Below are 27,380 nucleotides of genomic sequence, written 5' to 3' on the forward strand. Positions count from 1 at the left end.
GAAGGAGAAATGAGTCACAGTGGCTTCTGACTTTTTCTGGCACCTAGAGTGTCTTGTGTTGGCTGATATACCGTATTTGACCGTGTACGATGTGGTTCCTCCTAGAGTGATGGATATGGATGGAATGCGAGTTTATTTCTGTGCCCGTCACACGCAGGATTATTTACGCTCACGATACCCGTGGTATCTAATCATTATACCCACGGACGAGGCTCATCCTTAGTTTTTCCCTCAAAACTTTGGGCAAAAGGGTGCACATTATACACGGCAAAATACGGTAAGTTGCAGTTTGTGCCAGTGGGGAGAACCTGGATTATTCAAGGAGTGGTTTGGGAATAATGGGATTATCCCAGTCAGGGAGTGGTGGGGAGAATTATACATTCAGGGGAATCTCTTCCTCAGCGCCTGGGCAAATACGAGTGCCTGTGGCATCACATGTCTTAATGTAAAAGAATAAAACCATGAGCAATAGGAGTTTCTTTAAAAATAACAATGGTAGTGTGTTTATTTTTGCTTTTTTAGATTCCACACGTCAGTGAGATTATATGGTGTTTGCTTTCTCTGGCTCATTTCCCTGAGCATAATGCCCTCTAGGTACAGCCATGCTATTGCAAATGGTGAGGGTTTTGTTCTTTTTTATGAGTGAGTAATATTCCTTTATGTGTGTGTATATATATTATTTATACACTCAGAATGCAGCTTTTTTATTCACTGTGTATATATACAGTGTGTACATATAAAAATATATAAGTTAATACTATATAATTATTAATATATTGTATACCAATAATTAATAAATATATCATCTAATGCAATATAATTATTGCTATGTTATTTCTATGTGAATAAATATATAACTTAATATGATAATAGTTATATACACACACAGCTTTTTCATTCACTTGTCTATGCCATACACCCAAAACTAATACCACACTAATTTGGGATGTAAACTGTCACTGAAACGCGAAATTTAAAAAATGGAGAGGAAAGGAAAATGTCTTCATGTTTCAAATAGAATCATATCCAAAAAGGGCACATTATAAACTACAATTTACACTCAGAAGTGCTCATGTTCAATAAAGGGACATTTTTTATGTAAAACAATAATGTCAGAATGATCGATGGTTTTTCTCAGTAGGACAGTAACTGATTTCACGACATAAAAATACCAAAGACCAGAATGGGCAAAACACCCGTTCAAAACCCCAGAGACTAAGGAAAAAGCATGCTTGCTCCCTAGTTCACAGTCTCGTGGCACTACCCTTCATATGTAAATTGTTCCAACACATCAATAAGAAAAGGAGCGATGACACAGCTACAAATGGGCAAAGGGCCCTACTCTGAGAACTTCTCCAGGAAAAAAGAACACCAATAGATTTTGCCCACGGAGATTCTCCGTCTCACTCCTGGTAAGACAAATGCGATGTAAAATAATCCATCGAACACGGCATTTCAACACACAGATTGGCAACGACCAGAAAACTTGCAGGGGTCCCAGGAAACAGATCAGCATATAATTGGGGCTGCTGAAAATTAAACACCCACACACCCTTTTGCGTAACAAATACGACGTGAGGCATTGCTGGGACGCAGGCGTTTACTGGCAAAGTTCCATGCGTACAAAGATATACGTTGTAGCATTTTCTTGAGAGCAAAAAGCCGTGACCACAGCTCACGGGGGTTGGTTCAGGACATTAGGACCCAGACTTGTAACAAAACTTGTGCTATTAGCCCTGGCTGGCGTAGCTCAGTGGATTCAGCATGGGCTGCGAACCAAAGTATCGCAGGTTTGATTCCCAGCCAGGGCACATGCCTGGCTTGCAGGCCACGGCCCCCAGCAACCGCACATGGGTGTTTCTCTCTCTCTCTTTCTCCCTCCCTTCCCTCTCTAAAAATAAAATAAAATAAATCTTTAAAAAAAAACTTCTGCTATGTCACTCTCACCCCTCCACGCTTACATAACTTTTTTATCCTGATTACAAAATCCACTGCTCTGGGATTTCTTTGCCAAGAGCGCAAAGGGATGAAACCAAACATTCTTTTTTTTTTTGCGCCAAACTATTCAATGATGCAACAAACCACTTAATTGAAACAGCATTTTACAGAAGGTCCATGTTTGATAAAGTCATGTGTATTTTTACATAATGTGAAATTACAATGACTCAAGGAAAATGGACATAACACACTCCACAAAAAGCTAGCCTAGCAGACATGTTTCTTAAATGTACGGAGTTATTTAGGAGGCATAATTCCACACACTGTTATTTTGCCATGGACAATGTGCACCCACGTTTTTGGCCCAAACTTTCAGGGAAAAAAAAAACAACAACATACGTTTCAACCTTTGAATTCAATTTTTTTATTGATTTATATTTGGAAACAAAACCAATGCTCATATTCCAAGGTATTGTTTTGCACACAGAGATATCATTATTGCTTTCCACAGTTACACTTTTAACGCCTAAACATACATAAAAGAATTAAAAACATGGATATCGATACAGAATGAGTAACACCCGTGTATCACGTGCATCGTCATTTTTCTCTCGAAAATTTGGGCAAACCCAGTGCGTATGATATATGGCAAAAATGCAAGTCCTTTTTAAAAAAAATACCCACCCTTCCACAATCACCTTCTCTCCACGAGACACGTACACTCACTGCATACCATTAATGCGCTTACAAAAGTCAGTGTTATTCCGGGCAACAAAAACACGCAGGTGTAAGTACCATGGACAAAGCCCGTCGGCGCGCACAGTGGGACCGCAAAGGCCGTCGATGGCTGATCGGGGAGGCAGGTGCATGGTCTTTGCCGCCTTTATAAGGCAGGTGGTAACCGGTCCCTCGGCAAAGGGTCCTGGGCTCCTCAGCTAACCTGAGCTCTGGGGGACGGGTTGGCCCGGCCTCTGGCTCACTGAGAATGCATATGGGTGATGCAGGTGTCCCCTCCCTGGGCATCCAGAAGAAGGTCCCAGCGCCAGCTGCACACACCTGAACCCAGGGGCACCGAGCAGGTATCTGCATGGCCGCAGAAGATCCCCGGGCGGGGGGGGTGCTTGATCACTTTTTTACACCCTACTTTTGATGCCGAGAAGTTATCTCGGTGTCAGAGGCAGAAAAGGGACTGAGATTCCCCGTAGCCAGACACCAGTCCTGACAAGGAAGCTCTCGGAGGTTTTAGACCAGGAAGAGGGGAGCAGGGGCTGGGGGGGGCTACAGGGGGGGCGGGGCACGGGGCATCCTCAGCAGGAGGGCGGGTGGCCGCCTCAGGAGCCCGCTCCGCAGGCCACCAGGGGCAGAGTTGACAAGTTCCAACGTGGGCAAGACCCTCACGCAACGGTGGCCCGGCCCTTTCCCCACCTCTGGCTGCGGACGGTGGCTGCTCCAACACCGAACCCTCGGACAGGGACACAGGCGCCTGAGGCTTGGCTCTGATGACCAGCAGTGGCCCTGACGGGTTTAGGAAGACGCCCTCACTCTCCAGGGGACAAAAACAGGTCAAGGACGTCCACACCTTTCCAGACACTGGGGCTCCCACACTTCAGGAGATACGCACAAAACATCACGCACAGTCCCCTCCACGCAGTCCTGTAGAGTAAGCCCGTGCCAGGCCCTGTGGGTGCAGGTGGCCTCACACGGGGAAATGTCTCCGGCCGTGGCAACATCATTGTTCACAGCGAGGAGAAAGTGAGTGCCTGGGGTTCCTCCCACGGCATCGGGGCGTGGACAAGGGGGTGTTTCTGGCATAAAGCTGTTTTGCCCCTCACTCAGAATGAGATCTCTGGCACCAACGCACTCACAGCATTTCGTAAAGCTGGTGCCGACCTTGGCCCTCCTAGGAGGAGGGGTGTATCTCAATGCTGGGGGGAGGGGGTACCTGCATGCAGGGGGAGTATCTGAATGCAGGTGGAGTATCTGGGTGCAGGGAGTACCTCAGTGCAAGAAGGTAGCGGAATGCAGAAGGAATCTCTGAATGCAGAGGAGTATCTGCATGGAGTATCTGCACGCAGGGGGAGCATCTCAATGCAGAGAAGTAGCTCCATGCCCGGGGGTACCTGCATGCAGGTGGAGTGTCTGAGTGCAGGGAGTGTCTGGGTGCAGGAGGTATCTCAGTGCAAGAAGGTAGCGGAATGCAGAAGGAATATCGGAATGCAGAGGACTGTCTGCATGGAGTATCTGCACGCGGGTGGAGTATCTGGATGCCATGGAGTATCTGGGTGCAGGGAGTACCTCAGTGCAAGAAGGTAGCGGAATGCAGAAGGAATATCGGAATGCAGAGGAGTGTCTGCATGGAGTATTGGCATGCGGGGGAGTATCTCAATGCAGGGGAGTATCTGGGTGCAGGGGATATGTGCATATCGGGGAGTATCTGAGAACAGGGCAAAGAGAAAAACCTCGCGATTGTGAGCCAGGACTCAGGCTGACCCCTCGTCTCACAGCCCCAGCCGTCACTCACCTCGGGGTCCATCCCCCTGGGTTCTGGAGCCTTCTTTACAAGTCGCCCCCGGGGGGGGGGCAAAATTATTTCAGGAAAAAGTACGTGGTTTCTAATTCCTTTTTATTCGCCTGCCGTGAAAAAAAAAAAATCCCCAGACACGAAATTTTGAGGAAGCGGACTGCAGGGTCCTCTCACGGTGTATGAAAGGCCAGTTGCTGGGGAAGTTTCCCGCGTGTCCGGTGAACATTCAGTGCGTCCGTGGCGCGGGGCTTCCGAAACCGGAATGGCGCCCGGGGGGGCGGGGGGGCTTCTCGGTGGACAGTCGGTCCCATCCCGTGGGGACCCTGGAGGGCCTTGGGAGAAGGCGTGGGAAATTTTCCCCTCCCGGATGTCGGACTCCTGGTGGGTCCCCGGCATTGAGCCAGCACAGCGACAGGCGAGCCACTTCTGAGATGTGGACCCCAGGATCCAAGGTGAGCAGGGGGCGGGGCGAGACGAGGCTGGTGCAGGTGGGGCCCTGCAGGGGGCGCTGGTGCAGGGGGCGCTGGTTCCCGGCAGGCTGCCCGGGCCGGCGCCGCCCCGCCCCGCCCCGCCCCATCGTTGGAGGCGCCGCATCCAAACCCCCCTAGTCCCGGTGCGACCTCCAAGTTCAGTGCGCTGGCCGCCTCCTACTTCCCGATGACCGTCTCTTGAACTGCCGAGGACAAAGAGACGAGAAAAGACACGTCAACACGGCGTTCCCAGCCCCCCCCCCGCCCCCCGCCCCGCCCCACCCACGAGGATCTGCTGCTTCCAAGCTGGAGACTCTGCCCGTCTGAGATAAAGGGGCTCATAACCGCTCACGGGCAGCGACAAGCATCCGTGACCTCTGTGGCTGGGTACTAGGTTGATACAATTGTAGCCAAAGACACAATAACCCCTTCAGGGAAAGGACAAGGAAAGGGAGAGAAAGCATGCTGTCCTCGCCACTTCTCTCAGACAGTGGGACACCTTTGTAAGCTCCCCAATTTCAGGCTCGATAATTGCCGGACAAGGGTCCCTGATTTTTGCTGTTGCTGTTATTTTCACAGTAATTTGTGGCTGCACGTTTCTCATCAGCTCCTTGGAGAGGGAGAAGTCTCTGTTGCATTTGTGGTGCTTTCCAGACCACAGCACCCAGAGTTCCTTTTAAATATTCCCCCCCCCCACACCCCGGGGGGTTGGAAGTAGCCCTGAAGTAAACACGAACTTCCTCAAGGTCTCTATTTTTAGAAGGCGGACTACTTTAAAATTTCATTCGACACAGTTGTCGTCCTACTATAGGTGGACGCACGCTTTCTTTCTCTTTGCCGTTTTCAAAAGGGGTCCGAATCTCCAAACACGGGCCTTTCGCCCCAAGAGGTTCCCACCATTGAAACCATCTCCTCGTGACCCCACTCTGCACCCCCCGAGAGAGAGACAATTCCGTCCAAGGGGCCTCGGCAAGGGGGCGCAATGCGGTATCTCAGAAGACGCCCTTGGCTGCTGGCTGGCTCCCCGGCCGTGTCGCCAGGGGGCGCCACTGGGAATATGATCGCCACCCCGGGGTATTTTTTTTTTTCAAGTGTCTGCAGCCTCAAGCGCAGGGAAGTTGAAACGTCACCTCCCTCCCGAGCACATCCCCGCAAAAGGAGTGACAGAGAAAGTGTCACACAGGGGGGTTGGAACAGGGTGGGGGGGGGGGGGCAAGACAGCACGACCGGACGCCGCTTGGAGAGGTACAGCGACACCCCGAACCGGCCGCGGGCCAGCGCAGCGCCCCCCTTCTCACCGAGCGGCTCTGTGTTCATGGTCGGATTGGTCTCCATTTGGATGTCGGTCTGGTCCGCTGCAAAGCAGAGCACAACAGCCCCCCGGTGAGCACGCAGAAGACCCCCCCTCATACCGTCCCCGCGCTCGGCGGGCCCCGCCCCTTCCCCCCAACCCCCCAACCCCAGCGGGAGGCGGCATGCGGCTCCGGGGGCTGCCTGCCTGCGCCTGACTTTTTTTTTTTTTTTTAAAGAAAACAGCACAGGCCTTTATTTCCGTAATGATTAGGACGACATGTTTTGCTGATATGAAAAGTATCTTTGTGCAGCCCTGGCTGGTGTAGCTCAGTGGATTGAGCGTGGGCTGCGAACCAAAGCGTCGCAGGTTCGATTCCCAGTCAGGGCACATGCCTGGGTTGCAGGCCACGGCCCCCAGCAACCGACCGCACATGGATGTTTCTCTCTCTCTCTTTCTCCCTCCCTTCCCTCTCTAAAAATAAATAAATAAAATCTTTTTTTAAAAAAGTATCTTTGTGCCATGAACAGGTATAGAATACCTGTGTATTGTATATAATCAGGGAAACATGAAAAGTTACAGAAAAGAAAATGGAACTAACTGCCCTTAACATTCTGACAGAGATCATTCCAGTCTCTTTTCTAGGAATGTGCTTATTTTTTTTTACAAAAAAAAAAATTATGCTGCCTGTATTTTGTATCTTGCTTCTTTAACCTGACATTTCTAATAGTTGAATGTTATTCTATGACAGGCAAGTGCCATAGTGTGTTAACACATTTTTGCTTCGTTCTGCATGTTTGGATTGTTCCTAACAGTGTGTCGTGGAAATTATGGCGACATGAAGACCTCTACCAACACATCTTTTGTGAGAATGAGTGTTTCCCTAACGTGCATTTCTAAAATGGGGATTCTTGCCCACAAGGTCTGAAGTCTTTGCATGTTTTGACTCTTGACTAGGAAACATTTTCAACCAACAGAAACGTAGAAAGAATGGTAAAACAAACTTCTATTCCAACCGCCTAGATTTTGTGGTTCCTTACATTTTGCCACATTTCCTTCACGTATCTTTAAAACCGTTTTTTAAAAATGCAGAACAAACAAGTTCTCTGGCAGGGCTGCTTAAACATCAGAACGGTATCACGGCGTTCCACACGTAAGAAAACAAACCCCAATTCCTTACTATCACGTATGACTGGAATCTATTTTTTTTTTATTTCCAGAATTTTGCAAACACACAGCAACACAGCCACGACCTTGCGCCCCCACGTGGTCCCCAAGGTGCACAGCCTGAGGTCATCAACCCGACGGCAAGGAGACGTTCGCAGTTCTTTTGTGCACGGGACGACACAACAAGCAAGGCACTTCCCACGGGAAGAGAGACCCGGACAAAGGCATTGGATCCGTGAGAATCCGTGAGAATCCGTGTCCCGGGCACCAAACCGCAAGCTCACGGAAACAGGGACATCGGCGCTGAGAACACCTCCGCCAACAGACACGCAACTTTGCATCCAAGTCACCGAAGAACACGCCATGGCGTGTCGGAAAGGAGGCCGGGACACAGGCACCCTCCCCCAGCCACCAGCGACCCCCGTGTCAGACACCGGACGCCTGCGATTCTCACAAGGAGGAAGCGGACCCAAAGCGGAGGGGACGCCGAGGACCGCGGGGCCCCGGCGTTGTCTGGTGGGGCGGGCGGCCAGCGGGCGGCCAGCGGGCGGCCAGCACCCGCCGGGTTTCACAACACACTGCCTGGAGTCTGGAATGTTTCGTGTTCAAAACGTGTTTATTGGACTTCCTGGGGTGGCATGGGTTCATAAGGTTACATCGATTTCAGGGGTACAGTTCCGTAACACTGCATCTGTACGTTCAACTCCCCAAGCCAAGTCTCCTTTTCACCCCCTTCTTCCTCCCCACCCCTCCCCTCCGGCCGTCACCACACTGTCGTCTGTGTCTACGCGTTTATTATTACTTTTTCTTACTCCATCCCCTCATCTTTGTCACCCAGCCCCCGTAACCCCCTCCCCTCTGACAGCTGGCAGTCTCTTCTCCGTCCCTATGAATCAGCCTGTATTTTATTTCTCACTTTATCTTATTCATTGCATTCCTTACAGGAGGGAAATCGCGTGGCACTTGTCTTGGTCTGAGCGCCTCATGCCACTGAGCACCATGCCCCCCAGGTGCATCCCTACTGTCGCAAACGGTGGGATTCCTTTCCTTTTTCGGGGCTGCGTAGTATTCCACCTCGCCAATGTCGCACAGCTTTTCCATCCACTCATCCACCGATGGGCTTTCGTCACACAGCACACCACTGGTGTCTACCAAAATAAAACGTGAGTGGCTACACAGCCCAGAGATTCTGACAGGACGGTCAATCAGATCTGGACACGTTTTAGACGACAAAAGGAAAAAAATCCCGTAGGATCTAGTACGGCAAGAGCAACATTGCATGCATTGTGGGTGAACGTTCATTTGCAGCAAGCAAAAGCGCTGTGTCCTGCGCTGGCCTCTGAATAACCACTAGGGGGCAGCATGGTGAAAGGACGTGGGTGTCACAGCCGCCAGCACCGGGGTGGGGTAGGGGGGTGGAGGCACCTTCCGAAGAATCAGGTTTAGCGGATGCATCTTGTCGGTGAACAAGCTGGAGGCTTCCTGGGGTCTCCACCCTCCAGGTGAGCCAGAGATAAACCTACGCCCCCCAGACTCAGCCCGTTTCGGGGAACAAAGCAATCACGGGGCACCCCTGGCTCGGGTCGCAATGTGTCTCCATCCCCAGAGTCATTTGGCGAGACCCCCGGACTCTGAGCTGTGGGGGCGAGGTTCAGCTGCAGCTCGTGGGACCGCTCTGGACGGGGGCCTTGTGCTCGGAGCAGGAGACCCCCCCCCCGACGCCGAGCACCTGCCCCCACCGAGAGACAGCAGGGTCCCAGGGGGCCGCCCTCCACGACACCCGCCGCAGCCCCCAGAACCGGCGAGGCCCAGCCCACACGTGAAAAGAAACCCAAGCAATTCCTGCGCTTCTGCGGGGGGTGTGGGCGTGGGCAGGGACGGTGGGTGGCGGCCACAGCCAAGAGCCGCAGGCGTGGGGACAGCGTGTCTCTAACTCATGTGCATGCCCACCACGCGTGGGGACTCGGAGACCACACACCAGCGTGGGTCCGCCTGTAGGCTACGTCAAACACTGTGGGCTTCTGGGAGACCCACAGACACTCCACACAGACGTGGCCCCCTGCTGAATGGGGCGTGGGTGTCATGCCCCCAGAACCGGGCTGTAAACACCTAGCAGGCTGTCAGGGTCACCCAGGGGACTGCTGAAGGGGACCACACCCACTCGGGAGCCTACAGGGTCCCCGCTATAGGGGTCTCCACCCACCAGCCCCCTCCACAACCCCCACCCGAACCCCAAAACCTCCGCCCCAAGTCACCAGCAAGGCACGCCGGCCCCCCGCCCCAGATGCAAACAGGAAAAGGCGTTTCGACACCCAAGAAGCACACGGCCGAGGGTGAGGAGGGAGCGAATACCCAGGGATGCTTTCTTGCTTATGGGGGCACACACGGACCCGAAAATTCTCTGAGGCCAGCAAGAGTAGGCTGCCTTAAAAGGACAACGCCGTGACATCGTCAGGACGCCCCTAAACACATGGACTTCCCCTCCCCCCAGCATGGAGACATCCCCACGTCTGGACAAGCTGATTACAGAGAGAGACGGAGTTAGGGACGGCTTGGCGGGAAACGGAGTGATACATGCACCATCATCAAAGTCTACAGGCTGCGACGCATCCAAGTGTCCGAATGGCATCCGTGGTGTGAAAGGTCAGCCCCGATGACCCCGGTCAGCGTGGCCCCAGGACGACGCAGGGACCACAGTGGCTGTCCCCTGCCCTCCGGCCAAATGCACGGCCAAGGACGACTGTGGCGACGAACTTGGTTCATGCCTGGAAGCCATCCACCTTCCTTCTGTCTGTGGGGTTTCACGCGGAAAGGAAATACCGGCGTGGATCTTCACGTCCAGCAGGGACCCGTGCATTAATACCTGGAAGCGTCCAGGTATGACAAAGGGACAAAGCAAGGGACACCACGGGACGGCGGGGCGTCCGGCAGCAGGTGACCGCCGAGACGTTCACCAGCACGGGAGGGGAGGAGGGTTGGGCGCGCTTTGGCCCTGCGTCTCAGGAGACAGACACCCTGACCAGACAGGAAGGGTGGTCTGCCGGCCCTCCCAGCGGGTGCCGCTCCTCCCTACATCTCCGGTTCCTCCGGAAGGGAAGGTTGGGGAGGAGAGAGAACGGAAGTAAACTGTCTGAGAGGTCGGCTCCCGCTGTGGGCCAACACCCCGGGCGGCAGACAGGAGCGGTTGGAAGGGTTAGGGTTAGAAACACGGGAGCTTGTCTCCGAGGTAGAGCAAGAGAGGGCTAAAGACCAAAGAGCCACAGGAGATAGAGTCAGAGTGGAGACCAAAATTGAGGAGATAAAAAAGGGGGAGGGAGGGAAGAAGGAGGGAAGGATTTGATGGAAGGATTGGAGGGATGATGGATGGATGGATGGATGTATAGATGGATGGAAAAACTGGTAGATGGATGAATGGTTAGATGGGTGGATGGTGGATGGATGATGGTTGGATGGATGGACGGATGGACAGATGGTAGATGGATGGGTGGTGGTGAATGGATAAATGACAGATCAATGGATAGATGGATGGATGGTAGATGGATGGGTGGTGAATGGATAAATGATGGATGGATAGATACATGGATGGACGGACAGATGGTAGATAGATGGATGGCCGATGGATGGATGATGATGGATGGATATAAGGAAACATGAATTGAAGAATGGATGGATAGGAGTAATGTACAGATGGAGGGAAGGAAGGAAGGAAGGAAGGGAGGGAGGAAGGAAGGGAAGGAGGAAAGGAGGGAGGGAGGAAGGAAGGAAGGGAGGGAGGGAGGAAGGAAGGAAGGAGGAAGGAAGGGAGGAAGGAAGGGAGGGAGGGAGGGAGGAAGGAAGGAAGGAAGGAAGGAGGGAAGGGAGGAAGGACGGAAGGAAGGAAGGAAGGGAGGGAGGGAGGAAAGGAGGGAGAAAGGAAGGAAGGAAGGAAGGGAGGGAGGGAGGAAAGGAGGGAGAAAGGAAGGAAGGAAGGAAGGGAGGGAGGGAGGAAGGGAAGAAGGAAGGAAGGTAGTTCTAGTAGCCCATTCCACCCAAGCCTCAAGAGACCACTCCCAAGCAGACGCCGGAGGGAAGCCGGTGGTGGACGCGCCCCGAGCGGCAGGAACCAGCTGCAGATGCAGGGAGCGGCATCACTCACACCCAGCGACGGCAGCCAGGAGCTGGGCCCGGTCAGCGTGCACGTGAGGAGCCCCGTCGGCGGGCGCTGGGACCGGTGACCCGAAGCCAACACGCCAAACCACAGAGGCCCACGGCAACCTCACGCCTGTATCCGAGACCGCGTCAGCTCCGCGAGCCCCGGATCCAAGTTTCGGGTGTGTGAATTCACGTCTTTATGAATCAAGAACAGAGCGACCAACGCTCGCGGGCTGGAGACACACACACTTTTCTGTACTTGACCTCAACACATCCTGACAGAAAGGCTCCCACGCAGACACTGGCCAAGACGGGCGGCGTCCGATCCGCGGGTCTCCGCGGTGAGAAAACAGCTCTGTTCCCGCCCACTTGCCCCAGGCTCATCTTGATGCAAACTCAGCAGACACCACACACTTCAACACAGCGACCGGGTCCTGGGAAACCGCGCCCCGTGTAAAATAACGGCCTCCCCAAACTCACGGGCTGTTTAAACACCAGGGCACGCAGTACTCGTGTCCTTCGTAGGAGATCTCCAAGGTCACGGTCACCCAGGGGTTTGTTCTTCACGTGGCCATCGCAGAACAAAGACCCCCCGAAGCGGTCCTGCACACACAGCCTGCAGACCCTGGGATTGCTCCGTGCCCAGCACCTGGATTCCGCATTTTACTTCCCTCCCTGTCCGTAAAAGCGTGTCCCTGATACTAAACGCTAAATTGGTTGTATAAGGTGAGTGGGAAAGCCTGAATGTCCATTCACGGAGTCAAGAGAGAGAGAGAGAGTCACTCTTCTACATTAGGCAGCGTCGAGGAGAATAGCACCTAATTTTCTTTGTGTTAACGGCATCACCACCTCTTGTAGCGGGAGACAGGCGTGAGTAATCGCCGACATCGCGAGGCGCGGCCTCCTTCTCTCCTTGACCTTGCCTTTTTCTTCTCTGCATCTTCGACAAGCCCCAGGTCATGAGTCTTACAGAAACTACAAAGAACTAAGTACCAAAGTTGCGCCTGATGCTCACTGAGCCTCAGAACAAGAGACTGTAGAGAGAACATTTTCTAGGGGAATAAACTTGGCTTGCTTTCTTACTGCCATAAGTGGACTCCCAAACTTTCCTAAGCCAATTCTTCGGAAAAGAGGCTTTCGTTTTTGCAAAATTACAAGGGCAACTCTTTCTACCTGGGGAGCTGTCCATTTTCAACACCATCCACCCCCTCCCCAAAACAATGGACCAAATGCTTCCCCATCCAAACCAATACCCAGGGACGGGGTGGGTGGGACAGACAACCGTTGGTTTTCCCCAATTTCTGAATCCCGTCTCCAAATCGTGGATGACATCAAATCTATTCAGACCTTTTGGGGGGCTTCTCAAATCCCTGTGCCTTGGTATATACATACCCCCACTAGTGCCACGGTATCCCAAGGCTCCATACATCCAGTAGGCCAGGTAGCAGAAATGCTTCGTAACTCCAGGATCTGCCTGGGTTTCACCCAAAGATTTTGGAAAATCTTCCCGCACCTCCTTCCCTAGCGAGCCCGCCTGACCCTCTGCCGGCCGGACATCGTGCTCTGAGCTGAGCATCGCCAGAGAGGATGGAACATGTAATTGATAAAGAAACACGCCCTGGCTGGTGTGGCTCAGTGGATGGAGTGTGGGCTGCGAATCAAAGCATCGCAGGTTCGATTCCCAGTCAGGGCACATGCCTGGGTTGCAGGCCATGGCCCCCAGCAACCGCACATGGATGTTTCTCTTTCTCTCTCTCTCTTTCTAACCTCCCTTCCCTCTCTAAAAATAAATTTAAAAAATCTTTTAAAAAGTACTGGAAATGGAAAAGGTTTCCTTTAAAAAAAAACCAGAACGTTCAGACACCAGGTCAAGTCGAAAGTCACGCAGGAACTTTTTGCACAGAAGGCATGAAAACACCCAATGACGGAGTTCCGGTCACGGAGCCGGTCACGGCGGCATTGTGCCCCTCCCCCTTGATGCTTTTCTCTTCCACCTGAGGACGCCCCCCAGGGCCTGCTCGTGCCGGGTTACAGCGGAAAGGGACCCACTCGCTCTGTGTTTCGATCTTAATTCCATTAGGTGCAGAAGAAACGCAGTAGCCCCTTGGGGATGACGGCGATGTTCAGTATTAAGTAAAGATGACTACCTCCTCAGAGCTAAGAGTTCTTCCGTGCTCACTCGGTGCTGGGCCACCGACCGAGGCGCTCACGCACCATCTCATCGACCCCCCACGGAAATTCTGTGGAGGAAGGACTACCACCTCCTCCTTTTACAGGTGGACAACCAGGGACTGCAGTAGTTAGTAACACGTACGAGTGGACACAGCTGACCACCGGGGGTGCGGGGGATCAGAGACCATTTGATTCTAGTATTCTACTGATCAGCCAACCTCCTCAGGTTCGGTCTCACGTGAGTACTGCGTCTCTAAGTGTTTTTTTGTTTTGTTTTGTATTGTTTAGAGAAAGAACGTTTTTTACACGCGCAACACACAAGACAGAAGGAAGCAGGCGTGGACGTCTTACTGTTTTCCTTGAAGCACAGCTTCTTCTTCTGGTAGGCAATAAAGCTGGAAATGGCCCCGGCCACAGCCACCACCACGGCCCCTATGATGCCAGGGACCACGCCCTGGGGCTCGCCTGGGGGAAGAAGGCAGGGCACAGTTACCCGACCGCATCCACTGCGGGACGGCAGGGCCGCTCCAGCTGGCCGCTCAGGGCCTTGCTGAACACCCAAGGCCGAGGTGTCAGACACCAGGCAGACGTACCTTGTCCCTCCCCGTCATGCCGCTGGTTTCCTCCGCCACCGCCTGTGCCAGCACCACCGCCTCCACCGCCTCCGCCACCTCCTGCTCAAGAGAAGGACAAACCGGTCGACCGATGACACCACAAAGATTTTTGGTGGAGAGAAACTGACACCGAGGAGCAGGTCCTGCGACCTTGAGTGGTGAAGGGACCTTAGGAGAAGAGGCCACGGTAGGGACAGGGCACTGAAGAGCAGGGAGTCACTTTCCATCGTCAGGCAGGTTGTCCCTGCTCTGCTGAAGGTGTCATCTGTCTCACTCACTTTTATCAAAAAGGAAAAAATATGGACTCAAAGCATCCTGGCATGGAGGGGAGCTTCAGGAGAGCCACCATCTAGCGAGACCTGAAGGTCCCTCAGGGATTCTGTCCCCTTATATTGGGTCCAGAGACAATCGAGAACAAGGTCTTAGACCCCACCTGAGACCCTGCCCCTTGTGATTGTGGAGGTGGGAATGCAAGACATATTTCTGGGGACCCTCAGGAAATATAGAAAATATATTAAGGCAGTCTATAAATATAGCAAATGCCTATAAGTACATTCTAATAATGATAAACAGATGGTATCATTCCTTATTGGTTGGCTGATAACTTTATACACTGTCTGAACCGTAACATGACCTAAGATTTCAAGGACAGAAGCAGAAAACAGCTTTTCTAGCTGCAGTCGGGGTGGTGAGGGTCCCTTGGGAAGGTCACGTCACTCCGTTTCTGGAGTCACGATTTCCACACTCGTTCGTGACAGGAAAGAACACAGGAGCAACCTGAGATAATCACAGAGGACACGGGGGCATGGGTCAGTTGGGACACGTCTTGGTAGATCCCAGGGAGCTCCATCCGGCTGGGAAAGGAGGAAAGGTCCCCTAACCATCAACAGAACAGCCAGGCACCAGCTTGTACAAGGAAGGACGTGGGGTCCCCACCCTTGATCCGTTCAGAAGGACGCATCCAGGGGCTCAGCCTTTGCACCCTTGGCGATGCTGCACAGCCCTGAGCCATGGGCTCTGACAGAGCAAAGACAGAGGAGAAGCAACTAACCCTACCTCCACCGGACGTCTGGTCGCCCAGGTCGCTGTCTGAAAACCCACCTAGGAGAGAAAAACAGTGTCACCGGTCAGACGGAAACAACTGGCAGGGTCTCGGTGTCTCGGACCGAAGGAGACACACCCTGAGAACCCACCAAGGGGACCCCACAAAGGTCCTGCCCCACGGAAGCCATCTTCCAAAGAGGCAACGACAATTGAATTCCGTGTCTGTGGCGAGACTCCTAAAGCCAGTCTCGGCCCAAAGAGCGCTAAGAAACCAGAAAAAGAACCCCCTCAAGAAATGGAGAGTGGTTCCCCGTGTGTTTTGATGGATATAAACGTAACAGCCGGAAAGGGCTTGATCTCATGGAGGTGCCTTTCAGTTACGACTGGTGGTTTCCACGCTCTGCATCGTGGGTTCTTCCCACGCCTTCCACTCTGGACCCAGACGGGAGACTCACTGGGCTGGCCAAAAAGTCCGTTTGGGTTTTTTCCATTTGATAAAAGATGCGTTTTCCATGTCCTCCAATAACTTGATTGATCTGGGTGTTCTGAGTAGGTTGGCTTCTCCCACGTGGTAGAACATTGACTGTTCTCAGTGAATGTCTTGATTGGATCACTATCTATTTCTCGTCCGGCGAGACATCTCCCACACAAAACGTCCTGACTCACTTCTGACGCGTTCGATCCATCCCAGCACCTGCTGCACACACCGCACAAACCTTTTCTTTGCATTTCACTTGTTTACCTTTCTTGAGATAATAAACCCTGATATGCCAACAATGTTGCATATTTTCTTCCACCTTCAGTATTAGAATGGCTGCCCCCAAATTCACCAGTTTTGATGTGTGTTTTCTTTTTTGAAACATTGCACACACTGATAAGACAGCTGTCACAATACAATCTAACGAAATTGTTCAGAATAAAGTTGAAGACAACTAAGCCCTACTAGAGCCATCGAATGGAAAAAAAAAAACAAAGGAAGTGTTTGGCCAGCCCAGTATTTTGGGCAACAAGATGGTAGCAACAGGAGACACCAAGCAATGTTTTTAAACAGCCTCTGTGGGTTCGTTGCTCCTGCCCCATAAGAATGAGCTCACGTAAAGGTGGTATCAGGGTGTGACAGACACACAAGGAAGGGACCCACCAGCCCAGCCGAGGCCACCCCAGACAAGGTGACCCCACCGGAGACAAACTAACCTCAGCCCAGCCCAGCCCAGGCTGATTAAACACCATACCTTTTTTTTAAAGATTTTATTTATTTATTTTTTCGAGAGGGAAGGGAGGGAGAAAAAGAGAGAGAGAGAGAGAGAAACATCGATGTGAGGTTGCTGGGGGTCGTGACCCACAACCCAGGCATGTGCCCTGACTAGGAATCGAACCTGTGACACTTTGGTTCGCAGCTCGTGCTCAAACCGCTGAGCTACGCCAGCCAGGGCCTAAACACCATAACTTTTTAAAAGCTTTCAGCCTCTGCATTTAGGAATGGTTTCTCAGCCCACAACACCTAGTCGACACCCACCACATGTAACCCATCCGCTTCACAAAACCTATCACGATTCACCAGAGTTTAATCCATGAATTCAAACGTAGATGTTCTATAAAAACATCCTTCTGCATAACTCATCACATTCGTGGGTTCAAAGGAAAAAAAAAGACCATCTTTGCGGACCACACACATTTGCTAGCATGTACTATTATTACTCCTTTTTTAGGAAGCAAAAGTGAAGAGGACTGGGAAAGACACTTCTGTGAAAGAGTATCGGTCTTTCCAAAAATATTTCTTTAGCTGTCAGCTAAAGTCAGGCGTGACCGATGTCTGCACTCTCAGATGGTGAACCTGTCTTGGGTTTTCTAGCAAACATGTAAAGATACAAATACAAGTAAATGGTAAAAAGAAAATATACATATAAGAAAGGGAAACATTTCAAATCAATCATTGGGCAATGATGTGACCGTGTTAGGAAAACTAAGAAATGAGAGAGAAATTATTACACATTAAAAGGCTGTTCATCGTTAAGCATCTAGTTTTAAAAATCTACCAGACAGAAATAAACAGAAAAACAATGCACACAAAAGGTATTCACAGAAATACAGAAAAACTGGGAGAGACAGCGTGGCTCGGTTGTCTAAGCATCGTCCAGCAAACCAAAAGGTCGCTGGTTCAACTCCCGGTCAGAGAACGTGCCTGGGTTGGGGGCATGTGAGGGGCAGCTAATACATGTGTCTCTCTCACATTGATGTTTCTCTCCCTCTCTTTCTCCTTCCCTTCCTCTCTCTCTAAACATGAATAAATAAAATCTTAAAAAAAAAAAACCTACAGGGGTAATTCACACATACTGACCTAAACACAGCTACACTTCTAGAATCTTTTTTAAGAAAAAAAGTTTTCAATGCATGAAGATGGCTTAAATTTGCTTTTGTACTTCGTAATTCCAAAATTTCAGAAGAAACAAAATAGAATGTTTTCAAACTTGGAGATTAGTTATAATAGCATAGAGCTGCTATTAAAAAGCTATAGGATAAAAACTATTAAAGGATATGAAAAAATGTTTATAGATTATTAATAAGCAAAAAATATTTTATGACCCAAAATACATAAGATTAACATTTTTACTTAATTCATTTTATCTAATACCCACATAAAATACTGAAGAGAATAACCATCACAATGTTAACAGTGGTAGACAAACAGTATTTGTTTTTTTTCTATGTTAAAAAATTAAACAAATATATAAAGAAAAAAACACTTGAAATCTGAAATTTGAACAGGCATTCAATTAAAAAAAAAAAAAACTGTGTTAGCCAGGTTACTCGGAGTATATTGTGATGTGCCAAAAAAGGCAAAAAGGATTAAAAAAAGCAAGCTGACATTTTTTCTTGTACCAAGTCTGCATATTTAAAATGTTGCTGCACACGTACACAGTGGGCTCCTACTTGGCCGTGAAAAAAAAAAAAAAGAAGAAAATTTTACCCTTTGCAACAGCACGGATGGATCTGGAGAGCATTATGGTAAGAGAAATAAGGCAGGCAGAGAAAGACAAATACCGTATGACCTCACCCATATGTGGGGTCTAACGAACAAAGTGAACGAACAAGCAAAATAGAGACACACATACATGGAAAACAGATGACACCTAGTGGGGTGGGGGGGCTGAGGGGTGGAGGGATGGAGCGAAAAGGGAAAAGAACTCACAGACATGGACCACAGGGTGGTGATTGCTGGGGGGAGGGGTGTAGGAGGGTAACGGGAAAAAAATAATGAAGATTAAACAAACAAACAAACAAACAAACAAACAAAAGTCTTGCATGCAGTTCTTTAGAAGGCCCATAAACGCTCAGAAGTAAAATAAGCAACTGCCCCGTAAAAACCACACGCAAACCCAAAATACCTTTTCCGAGCCCGCCCTCCAGACGGGGAAGACTGGAGTTCCCCTGCACAGAACCTCCGCGGGTTCTGAATCTAAAATTACCCCAGGGATCGGGGCAGTGGTGCCCAGGGATGCGCAGGGACCACCAGTGAGGGGACAAGGTTATACTCTGAAAACCACGCAGGGCCACCCGCAGAGCTCTGGGGTCTTACCCGACGTTCCGGGGTGCTGGGGGTTTGGATTCGGTTTTGGTTTCGGCGGCCCGGGATACATGGGATCATCTGTCGGCAAAAGACGGGGAGAGTTGCAAGAATGAGCGATTTTCGGCAAAGACGGCGAAGCATCCAAAGAGGGGTCTGCTCAGCGTGCCCTCGGCCTGGCCCCCCGCCCCATTTCTTTCCATTGCCTTCCAGCCGCCATAGTTTCATTCACGTGCCTCCAATAGAAACTCAGTGCCCCCGTCGGGACCGGCGCCCGTAGGTGTGGGTCCCCAGGGCGCCGTGGAGAAGCGGGGTCCCCAGGCCGTGCGATCGGTATCAATCCCACCAGAGTTGCCCAAAGTGAAAGCGAGCACTCGGGTAAAACTCCACAGTGAACCACACCGCCGCCCGCATTCCCTATAGGTCTTCCTGCTTTTCAAAAGCAACGACGACCCTATGTACCCCCTTTGAAAAGGATGAAGGTCTCTGAGGGCACACCCACTGGGCGACCCTGATCCACGGGGCAGAATGACCGGAGGGACTCACCGTGGCCTCCACCGGGCAACGCGTCTTCTAAGGTGAAGTCGTCGCCTGAAGAAGGGGCGGGAGTGGTTAATACCCGCGTGGTGGGGCAGAGAGCAAAGGGAAAGGCATCCTTCGGATACACGGGTGTCCCCAGCTCGCTGAATATTTCTCTCACTATCAGTCCGAGCAGGACGGCAGTGGAAAAACACATTCCCCGCCCCCAACCAGTTTTCCCATCGTCTATCTCTCAGAGGAACAGCACTTGATGCCACAAAAACGGGAGTTACGTATCGGTCCGCAGCACCACACGGGCCTAGGTGGATTTCCATCCCCGCCTCCAGGAAGCCCTCTCTGGTTCATTCCCCGTCCTCGGGTCACTGCCCTACAGCTGGCCAGCCACGGCTTCGGGGTGGGATGGCACAGACACAGGGTCAGACACGGGGGACCAGGTTTGTGGGACGAGGTCCCTCAACAACAGCGGCCCTGACCCGGGTATCCCTGATGAACCGGCATGACGATTCCGGACAGCTCCCCCCAGACGCCTTCTTGGTTTTAGGAACCGTTTCCCAGGGCCAGTTCACGTGTAGGCACCGGCACGTCCGCCCCCGCACAACACACCGGACGAGGGTGACACGCACGGGTAGGGTCTGACGTGGCGCCTGCCACGAGGAGCTGGTGGTGGCGCAAAGACGCGTGTCCAACCACAGCACGCCCCGCAAGGTGCGTGAGGCGTCCCGACCCCTGGGTGCCAACCAAGGCACGTGCAAACCCTTCCCTCAAGGGACAACCTTCTACAAAGGAGCCCAAGAACTAAGCGGGTGTATTATTCCCGCAAATAAAAACTCAGAAGCTCGGTTGAACTTGAGGCATCGATTTTTACTCTGAGTAGCTAACCACCACTGAATCAGAGCCTTGACCAATTTCAGTGTTTGTCCCTGAATGCTGCGTGTTATTTGAAAGCAGCAGTGAGCATGAATGCAGGGACACTGAAGTCCCGGAGCCTGCAGTATGAATTTTGTTATGGTGTCTATGGGGGGTCCCAGCCCCTAAAATTATTTCTCCCAAGAGTCAGGCACTCGGGGTAAAGACACCGAGAAATACTTAGTGTCCAAATGACCCAAGAGTGTCTCACAGGGGAGATTCCCCATCCTCTCCTGCAGGAATCACTGGGCATCACAGACAGTGCACATCTCAGCCAGACCATACACAGAGACCCCGGATTCTGAGTTTTCTATTTGTCCATGTGTCACCCCAGTTTTCTGGGAAACTGGGGTGCAAGACGGTAACTCGTCCCCTCTCCTTGCTCACAAAGCACACTTGCTTCTTACCAGAAGTGGGTTTTTTTGGGGTTGGTGTGGGTTTCTTCTCCGTGTCTAAAAAAAAAAAAAAAAAATACATTTTTTTGTCAGTGCAACTTGCAGCTTGGAAACAAAGTCAACTCCCTAGAATGTTCCGTGTTCAAAAGAAGAGTCAAATTATGTGGGTTTTTTAAAAAATTTTTTTCAACCTTTCCCTTTTATGAAGTCTACCCATAAGCATGAGAAACCCAAAAGGCTGAAACTGGGGATCAGGAAGGGTACTTAACACCCTTCAGATCTGCCTCATCATCTAGTGTATTGTCCCCGACAACGCCATTTCCCACACAAACACGTTCGGTGAAATGGCAACCGTTGTCTATCTAAAAAATATTATCGTAACAACATGTCCAATGTCTGAAGACACTCTTCCAAGGTCTTCACAAAAGCAAGGCACCCTGAGTGGAGAACTAGAGACATCGGTGGACTTTGTAAGGTTTTTAAAAATTTTTATGTATTGATTGGAGACAGAGAAAGAGAGAGAGAGAGAGAGAGAGAGACATTGATTTGTGGTGTGTGTTACTGATGCATCACTGGGTGCTTCTTGCATGCGCCCTGCTGGGGATCGAACCCATGACCTTCATGTATCGGGACGGCGCCCTAACAACTGAATGACCTGGCTGGGGCTACATCGAGGCACGTTCATCCACAGAATTTTAAAGGACATCATTTGTTGTTCCCGAGATCCTTCACATCCAATAGAAATGCACTTTAAAATAAAATTCCCAGCCCTGGCTGGCGTAGCTGAGTGGATTTCTCCCTCCCTTCCCTCTCTAAAAATAAATCAATAAAATCTTTTAAAAATTAAAAAAAAAAGAAATATCACTCGCTACCCTGGTTGGTGTAGCTCAGTGAATTGAGTGCTTGCCTGTGAACCAAAGGGTCGCCGGTTCTATTCCCAGTCATGGCACATGCCTGGGCTACAGGCCAGGTCCTCAGTAGGGGGCACCAGAGAGGCAACCACACATGGATGTTTCTCTCCCTCTCTTTCTCCCTCCCTTCCCCACTCTCTAAAAATAAACATATAAAATCTTTAAAAAAAAAAGTTACTCACCATCCAGGGCATCCGATAAATCAAGATCACCTAAGAGAGAGAAAGAGGCAGGTTAGAACTCAGGAAAACCCAAGTAAACTTGAAACTTAAGAAAAGGATACACCTGGCTGGCGTAGCTCAGTGGATGGAGCGAGGGCTGCGAACCAAAGTGTTGCAGGTTCGATTCCCAGTCAGGGCACATGCCTGGGTTGCAGGCCACGGCCCCCAGCAACCGCACATGGATGTTTCTCTCTCTCTCTCTCTCTCTCTTTCCCCCTCCCTTCCCTCTCTAAAAATAAATACATAAATCTTTTTTTAAAAAAAGAAAAGAAAAGGACACGAAGAACGGGGCCGGGTTGGGCCGTGTCTGGGGTATCTGGCAGCTCTGGAGAACGTGCGGATGCGCCGCGATGCGTCTTCTCAGTCTAAACCCTCAGTTCCACGCCTGCGACGGATGCGTCCCCTTACCCTTCAAACAGCTGCTGCGAAACACGGTCATTGCGCCCCGCGCCCTGCTCTCCAAAAGGCCGTCCCTTGGAAATAGCCGCGGAAGGATTTCCAACCCCTGGAGACCGAAAGCCTCCCCGCGCGCGTTCGCGGGTGCGCTCTCCCACGGACACGCACCCACGCACGTTTACGCTTCCTGCCCCCTCCCCCCCCTCAAAAAACGCTCTCCCCCCCCCAACCCGCCTGAAGCTACGCGCCGGGAACTTTCTCCCACGCTCGCCTTCCCTCACCACGGGGGTGGGGCGGTGACTTCCGAATCGGAGGGGCTCCCCGGGGAGCGTGGGCAAGGCGCCCACGCAAGACAGTGGGAGAGGGCACGGAGGGGCGTTTGCGGGCGTAAACAGGCCAGGCTCTTGGGCATCTGAAATTCAGAGGAAGGGGCGGAGGCCGGTTTGGGTGCCCAGCCAGGGAAGGACCCCTTGAACTCCAACCGCCCCTGAAACGTTTCACGCCAGCACCCCCCCGCGGCGTGGTGAGGTCCCCGGGCAGGCGGGCGGGCGGGGAGTCTGCTGCTGGGGGACCTGCGGGGCCCCAGTGTCGGGGCAGACCGCAAGCCGTGGGCCCCTCAGTGGAAACCCCGGGTGCCCGCGGTCTCCAGCCGGCCCCTCACAGCTCCCCGCACGGGGCACGCAGGCGGTGAGTCACCCTGGGCGAGGCCCCCGGCCCCAGGGGGCAGGGCTGAGTCACCCCGACTGACCCCTCCTTTCTGACTCCTGTCTGATTCTTGTGCTTTCCCCTGGGGCCAGCCATCCCGGGGAAGCACACAGGGGGAACCTGGACGAGTCCCCAAGAGCCTGGTATTTGGGCTGCCTGGCCGGGGGTGTGGACACGGTCACCTGAGACAGATGCTCCCCAGGTAGTTGAGGTCAGACTCCCCTAAATTCTGTCACCATGGCCAAGTGCTTGGGGAAGGGGGGGGCATGGAAATGCTCACCACAGGGACCTCTCAAAATTCTACAACTCATCTACACAGCACGTCTGAGTAAACACAGATAGAACACAAATCGTCACGGCAAAAGCAGAACAGAAATAAAATATCTATAAAGTACCAACGTGTATGACTCATGCACTGTGTACAGGGGACGTACACAGTATAGAAAGAAAGGTGTACGATTAAAACTGAAATAAATTATAGAAATACAACTGGCGCCCTGGCTGGCATAGCTCAGTGGATGGAGCGCGGGCTGCGAACCAAAGCGTCGCAGATTCGATTCCCAGTCAGGGCACATGCCTGGGTTGCAGGCCACGGCCCCCAGCAACCACAGATGGATGTTTCTCTCTCTCTTTCTCCCTCCCTTCTCTCTCTAAAAAAAATAATAAGTAAGTAAGTAAATAAATAAATAAATAAAATACAACTGGGTTAGATAATAGCTCCAATAATAAATTATAAAAATTAAAAATTATGCAATTTACATATAGGATGTGGTGTGTAAATTATATAAATCTACAAAACTAAAATGGAAATAAATTGGAATAGAAATCAAACCTACTCAGTAATAAATTATAGTGATTACCAAATATATAACTTGTTTATATATAAAATTTAAATATAAATATAAGACAAAAATATAACTATATAAAATTTATGCATATAAACAAACATAAAGTATAATGGTAAAAATAAAATATGAATGCTTATAACAATAAATGATATATAATTACAAATCACATCATTTATAAGGTATTCACAGAACTTATACATCCTATAAGTAAATATATAAATGAAAATAAATAAATTTGAGGCATAAAATTAGAACAGAAATGACTGGCAATGTATAATCATCATAAGTTGTGGAAGAGATAAGCGATATCACTTCAAAACAGAACTTAAAAATTATATAAGAAATCGAGGTAAAAATACAGGAGAAACCACTTGTGGAGATAGAATCAGGAGCGCAGGAAACCTCGGGCAGTGGCAGGGTGCCCCAGACTTTCCGGCTGTGCCCCGAAGAGCATGAAAAACACACTAATGACATAATTACAGCACGAGGCGGCGGGGATGAATTTCCTCAGGGCCTGCTCCGTTCCTGGAGCTTTCTCGATAGGACGGCGGAATTCCACCGCGCTGCACTCAGGACCGGAGAGAAGGAAACCCCACCCCCACTTCCCACCCCCGACCCCCTACCCTCACTTCTGGGCTGCAGCCCCCACGCCCTGCACCCACCCGCCCTGCACCCGGTGGGGCGGCCACACCTGCTCCCAGATTCTGCAGCCCTGCCCACGCCCCGCACCCCCATCTCTCCGAGCCCAAGAACCTCAGTTGCACAACAGCCCACAAAGCCAGGAGGACGAGACACAGAGGCCAGGCATGCACCCCACCACACCCGTGTCTGCTCACCCCAGGCAAAGGTTTTCCGGGACAAAACACCAGACTTAGGGCCGAACCCCTGAACACTTGGGCCTCCAGGTGTGTGCGTGCGCATGGCGCTGGAAGCAGGGTAGCCTGAACATACAGAACATTCTAGTACCGAGTTCAGGCTGGGAGCCCAGAGCACAGGTACAGATGGAACCCGAAATCCCCCTCTGACCAGGGACACAAGAAGAAGAAGAGATCAGGGCAGTTGGCTGCATTTTAGCTTCTTTTATTTTTAAACATTTGACACACCCCGATGTTTCCGGACAGCTTCTAAAAATCTATCTTTCCACGTCCACGTGATGCCACGTTCTGGCTGCCTCAGCCTGACAGTCACGCTGGTTTTGGGAGCTGTGTCGTCCCGGGCGCCTAGACGAATTCGTGTCAGGAACGAATGTTCTAGCGGAAAAAAACCGCAGTGCACAGCTCTGTGAAGCCCAAGCTAGCCATGTGTTAAATGCTGACACTGTGCTCCGTGGCTGAACCCCACGGGGACCGGGAGCCCCGGAAGGCGGAGCTAGCGTGGCCGCCGTAACCGGAGTGGCCCTCCCCGGGTCCCCAGAACATTCTCTGCTGGCCCGGCGTGAAAAAGAATGAACCTCGGGGACACAGCAAGTTTGAGATGCGACTCCGTGGTTTTCGGTTGTAAAGCCGCACGCAGTTGCGGACTTGACCCTGGTCTACGGTGACTTCAGGAGGACAGGGGCAAAAGCCTGTTTCCTCCTCACGGGGACGTGAGCACCAGGGTGCAGAGAGGGCCGGGCGGGGTCCTGCAGGTCATTCTACAATAGACTTGACGATAGCAGGTGAACTTGCATACTTGCCTGGGGGACCCTGACCCCACTGGCCAGGGGAGCCGTCCTTAGGGACATGCCTTGTGAGGCTCAAAGGGAAGCAGAGACCACCATGCAGAGTGCAGCCCCCAGGACCCTGCCGAGTCCAGTCTCTGCTGCCCGGAACTGACTCCTAACAGTTCCTGCGGTGTCCCATAGATGTCACCGTGTGGTGCTAGGCAATGTACCATCGTCCCCAGCATCTTGGGAATGAGTGGTGAGACCCTCAAAGTCACGGAGTTTGGGCACCTGCCCCCTCCCCGGGTCTTCACTTGCATGCTCCACTGGGTCATCAATGTCAAACCCTTCTTCTCATACCAGAAAAACTCTTATGGATGCCTCAAAGCCCTGAGAAGATGACACCTCCTCTGGGAAACCTCTACCATTTCTCATGGATGCAGGGGTGCATGGATAAGTAAGTGGATGGATGGATAAGTGGAAGAATATGAATGGATGATGGATGGATAGATGGATGGGGGATGGATAAATGGATGGATGGATGGATAAGTGGATGGACAGTTGATGGATGGATGGAGGGAGGGATGGACAGTGGATAGATGGATGATGGATGGATGGAAGGAAGGAAGGAAGGAAGGATACATGGATGGATGATGGATGGATGGATAGAAGGAAGGAAGGATGGGTGGATGGTGGATGGATGGATGAGTGGATGAATAGATGGATGGATAGAAGGATGGTGGAGAGATGGATGGATGGATGGTGGATGGGTGGATGGATGATGGATGGATGGATGGGTGATGGATGGATGGGTGATGGATGGATGGATAAATGAGTGGACAGATGGATAAAGAGCTCCATCTGTATATCTCTATCTTCCATCTATCCTGTACCATATAGCTATCATCTATCATGTATATCTATCCACCCATCCACCTATAATCTATAATATCTATCCCTCCATCCTTCCATCCATCCATCCATCCCTCCAACTACACATCCATCCATCCATCCACCCACCACCCATCCACACATATATACATCACCTGTGATGTCCATCCATCCATCTGTCCACCGTCCATCACGCCCAGTGTGTGCTATGTTCCTCCAGCCAGGCCACGGTCCTTAGGTAACGTTCTCAGCAGGCAGAGGCCCCCCCTTCGTCACCCATGCCGCAGCCACCCATCCCTGCGAGCGCTCTGATCCTAACTGTCTTTGCTCTCTCCGAGACCCAGCCTAACCCCCGCTCCCTTGCCTGCCTGCACGGCTGTGTCACAGCCCCAACTAAGCTCCTCACCACACACATCCCCCCCGTGGGTGGCGGGGGGGAGTCCATGTTCTGCTGAGCACGTGGCAAACGGCACCCCTTTCTTGCACATCTTGGACCGAGCCCACGCCCTTCTGGACGGGAAGGGCGCTAAGGAAAGCAGAAGTGGACCGCCCGCCACATTCTGGCTTCTGGACGTATTTAGATCATCCCCATGCCCGCAAGGCCGTCTGCCCCGCAAGACGGCAGGAGCTATTTCCGCTCCGTGCACAGGTTTCTCGGGCACGCTGCGGTCCCGCGGAGATGCAGGCCTTCCCGGGTCTGCATCCCTCCCTGACCCGACACCCCGTGGGCGGCGAGTGGCGGGCCCTGGTGTCGCCGAGTGACACAGAGAAAGCTGGAACTCCGACGGGGCGCCAGCTCCAGCCCTTCAGAAAGGCATCCCCTCAACAAATGAACACGAACACTTTTATTTTTTATTTTTCCAAAAGCAGCCTTGGAGCAATTACTTCGCTCTTTGGGGACGAGCAATTTTAAGCTCTTCCCCAAGAACTGAGGGATTGTATCCAAACCATCAAGTGACGGCGGCAGGTTATGTTCTGTATCGGGGTTCAGGGCGCCCAGACGCAACTG

The 27,380-nt window shown here is 51.6% G+C and overlaps 1 protein-coding gene across 4 annotated transcripts in view; it reads right to left on the bottom strand.

Moving 5' to 3' along the window:
- Positions 1 to 4,544: 4,544 nt before the first annotated feature.
- CD99 (CD99 molecule (Xg blood group)) overlaps positions 4,545 to 27,380 on the bottom strand; it is a 28,836-nt gene continuing 6,000 nt past the window's right edge. The window contains exons 1-10 of one of the 4 annotated variants that reach the window (XM_045855892.1): positions 24,675 to 24,879; positions 21,851 to 21,880; positions 20,770 to 20,814; positions 19,463 to 19,507; positions 18,929 to 18,997; positions 15,364 to 15,408; positions 14,287 to 14,367; positions 14,045 to 14,158; positions 6,231 to 6,287; positions 4,545 to 5,135 (exon numbers count right to left, since the gene is read on the bottom strand). In XM_045855892.1, the coding sequence (XP_045711848.1) occupies positions 5,110 to 5,135; positions 6,231 to 6,287; positions 14,045 to 14,158; positions 14,287 to 14,367; positions 15,364 to 15,408; positions 18,929 to 18,997; positions 19,463 to 19,507; positions 20,770 to 20,814; positions 21,851 to 21,880; positions 24,675 to 24,759 (597 nt within the window). In that variant the 5' untranslated portion in view covers positions 24,760 to 24,879 and the 3' untranslated portion in view covers positions 4,545 to 5,109. Of the gene's footprint in view, positions 5,136 to 6,230; positions 6,288 to 7,912; positions 8,539 to 14,044; positions 14,159 to 14,286; positions 14,368 to 15,363; positions 15,409 to 18,928; positions 18,998 to 19,462; positions 19,508 to 20,769; positions 20,815 to 21,850; positions 21,881 to 24,674; positions 24,880 to 27,380 lie in introns of those variants that run through there. The other 3 variants (XM_045855890.1, XM_045855893.1, XM_045855891.1) reach the window with 3 other exon arrangements.

This window comes from Phyllostomus hastatus, unplaced genomic scaffold (genome assembly GCF_019186645.2).
Source record: "Phyllostomus hastatus isolate PE091 unplaced genomic scaffold, TTU_PhHast_1.1 phas_scaffold_12, whole genome shotgun sequence".
Classification (NCBI taxonomy): domain Eukaryota; kingdom Metazoa; phylum Chordata; class Mammalia; order Chiroptera; family Phyllostomidae; genus Phyllostomus; species Phyllostomus hastatus.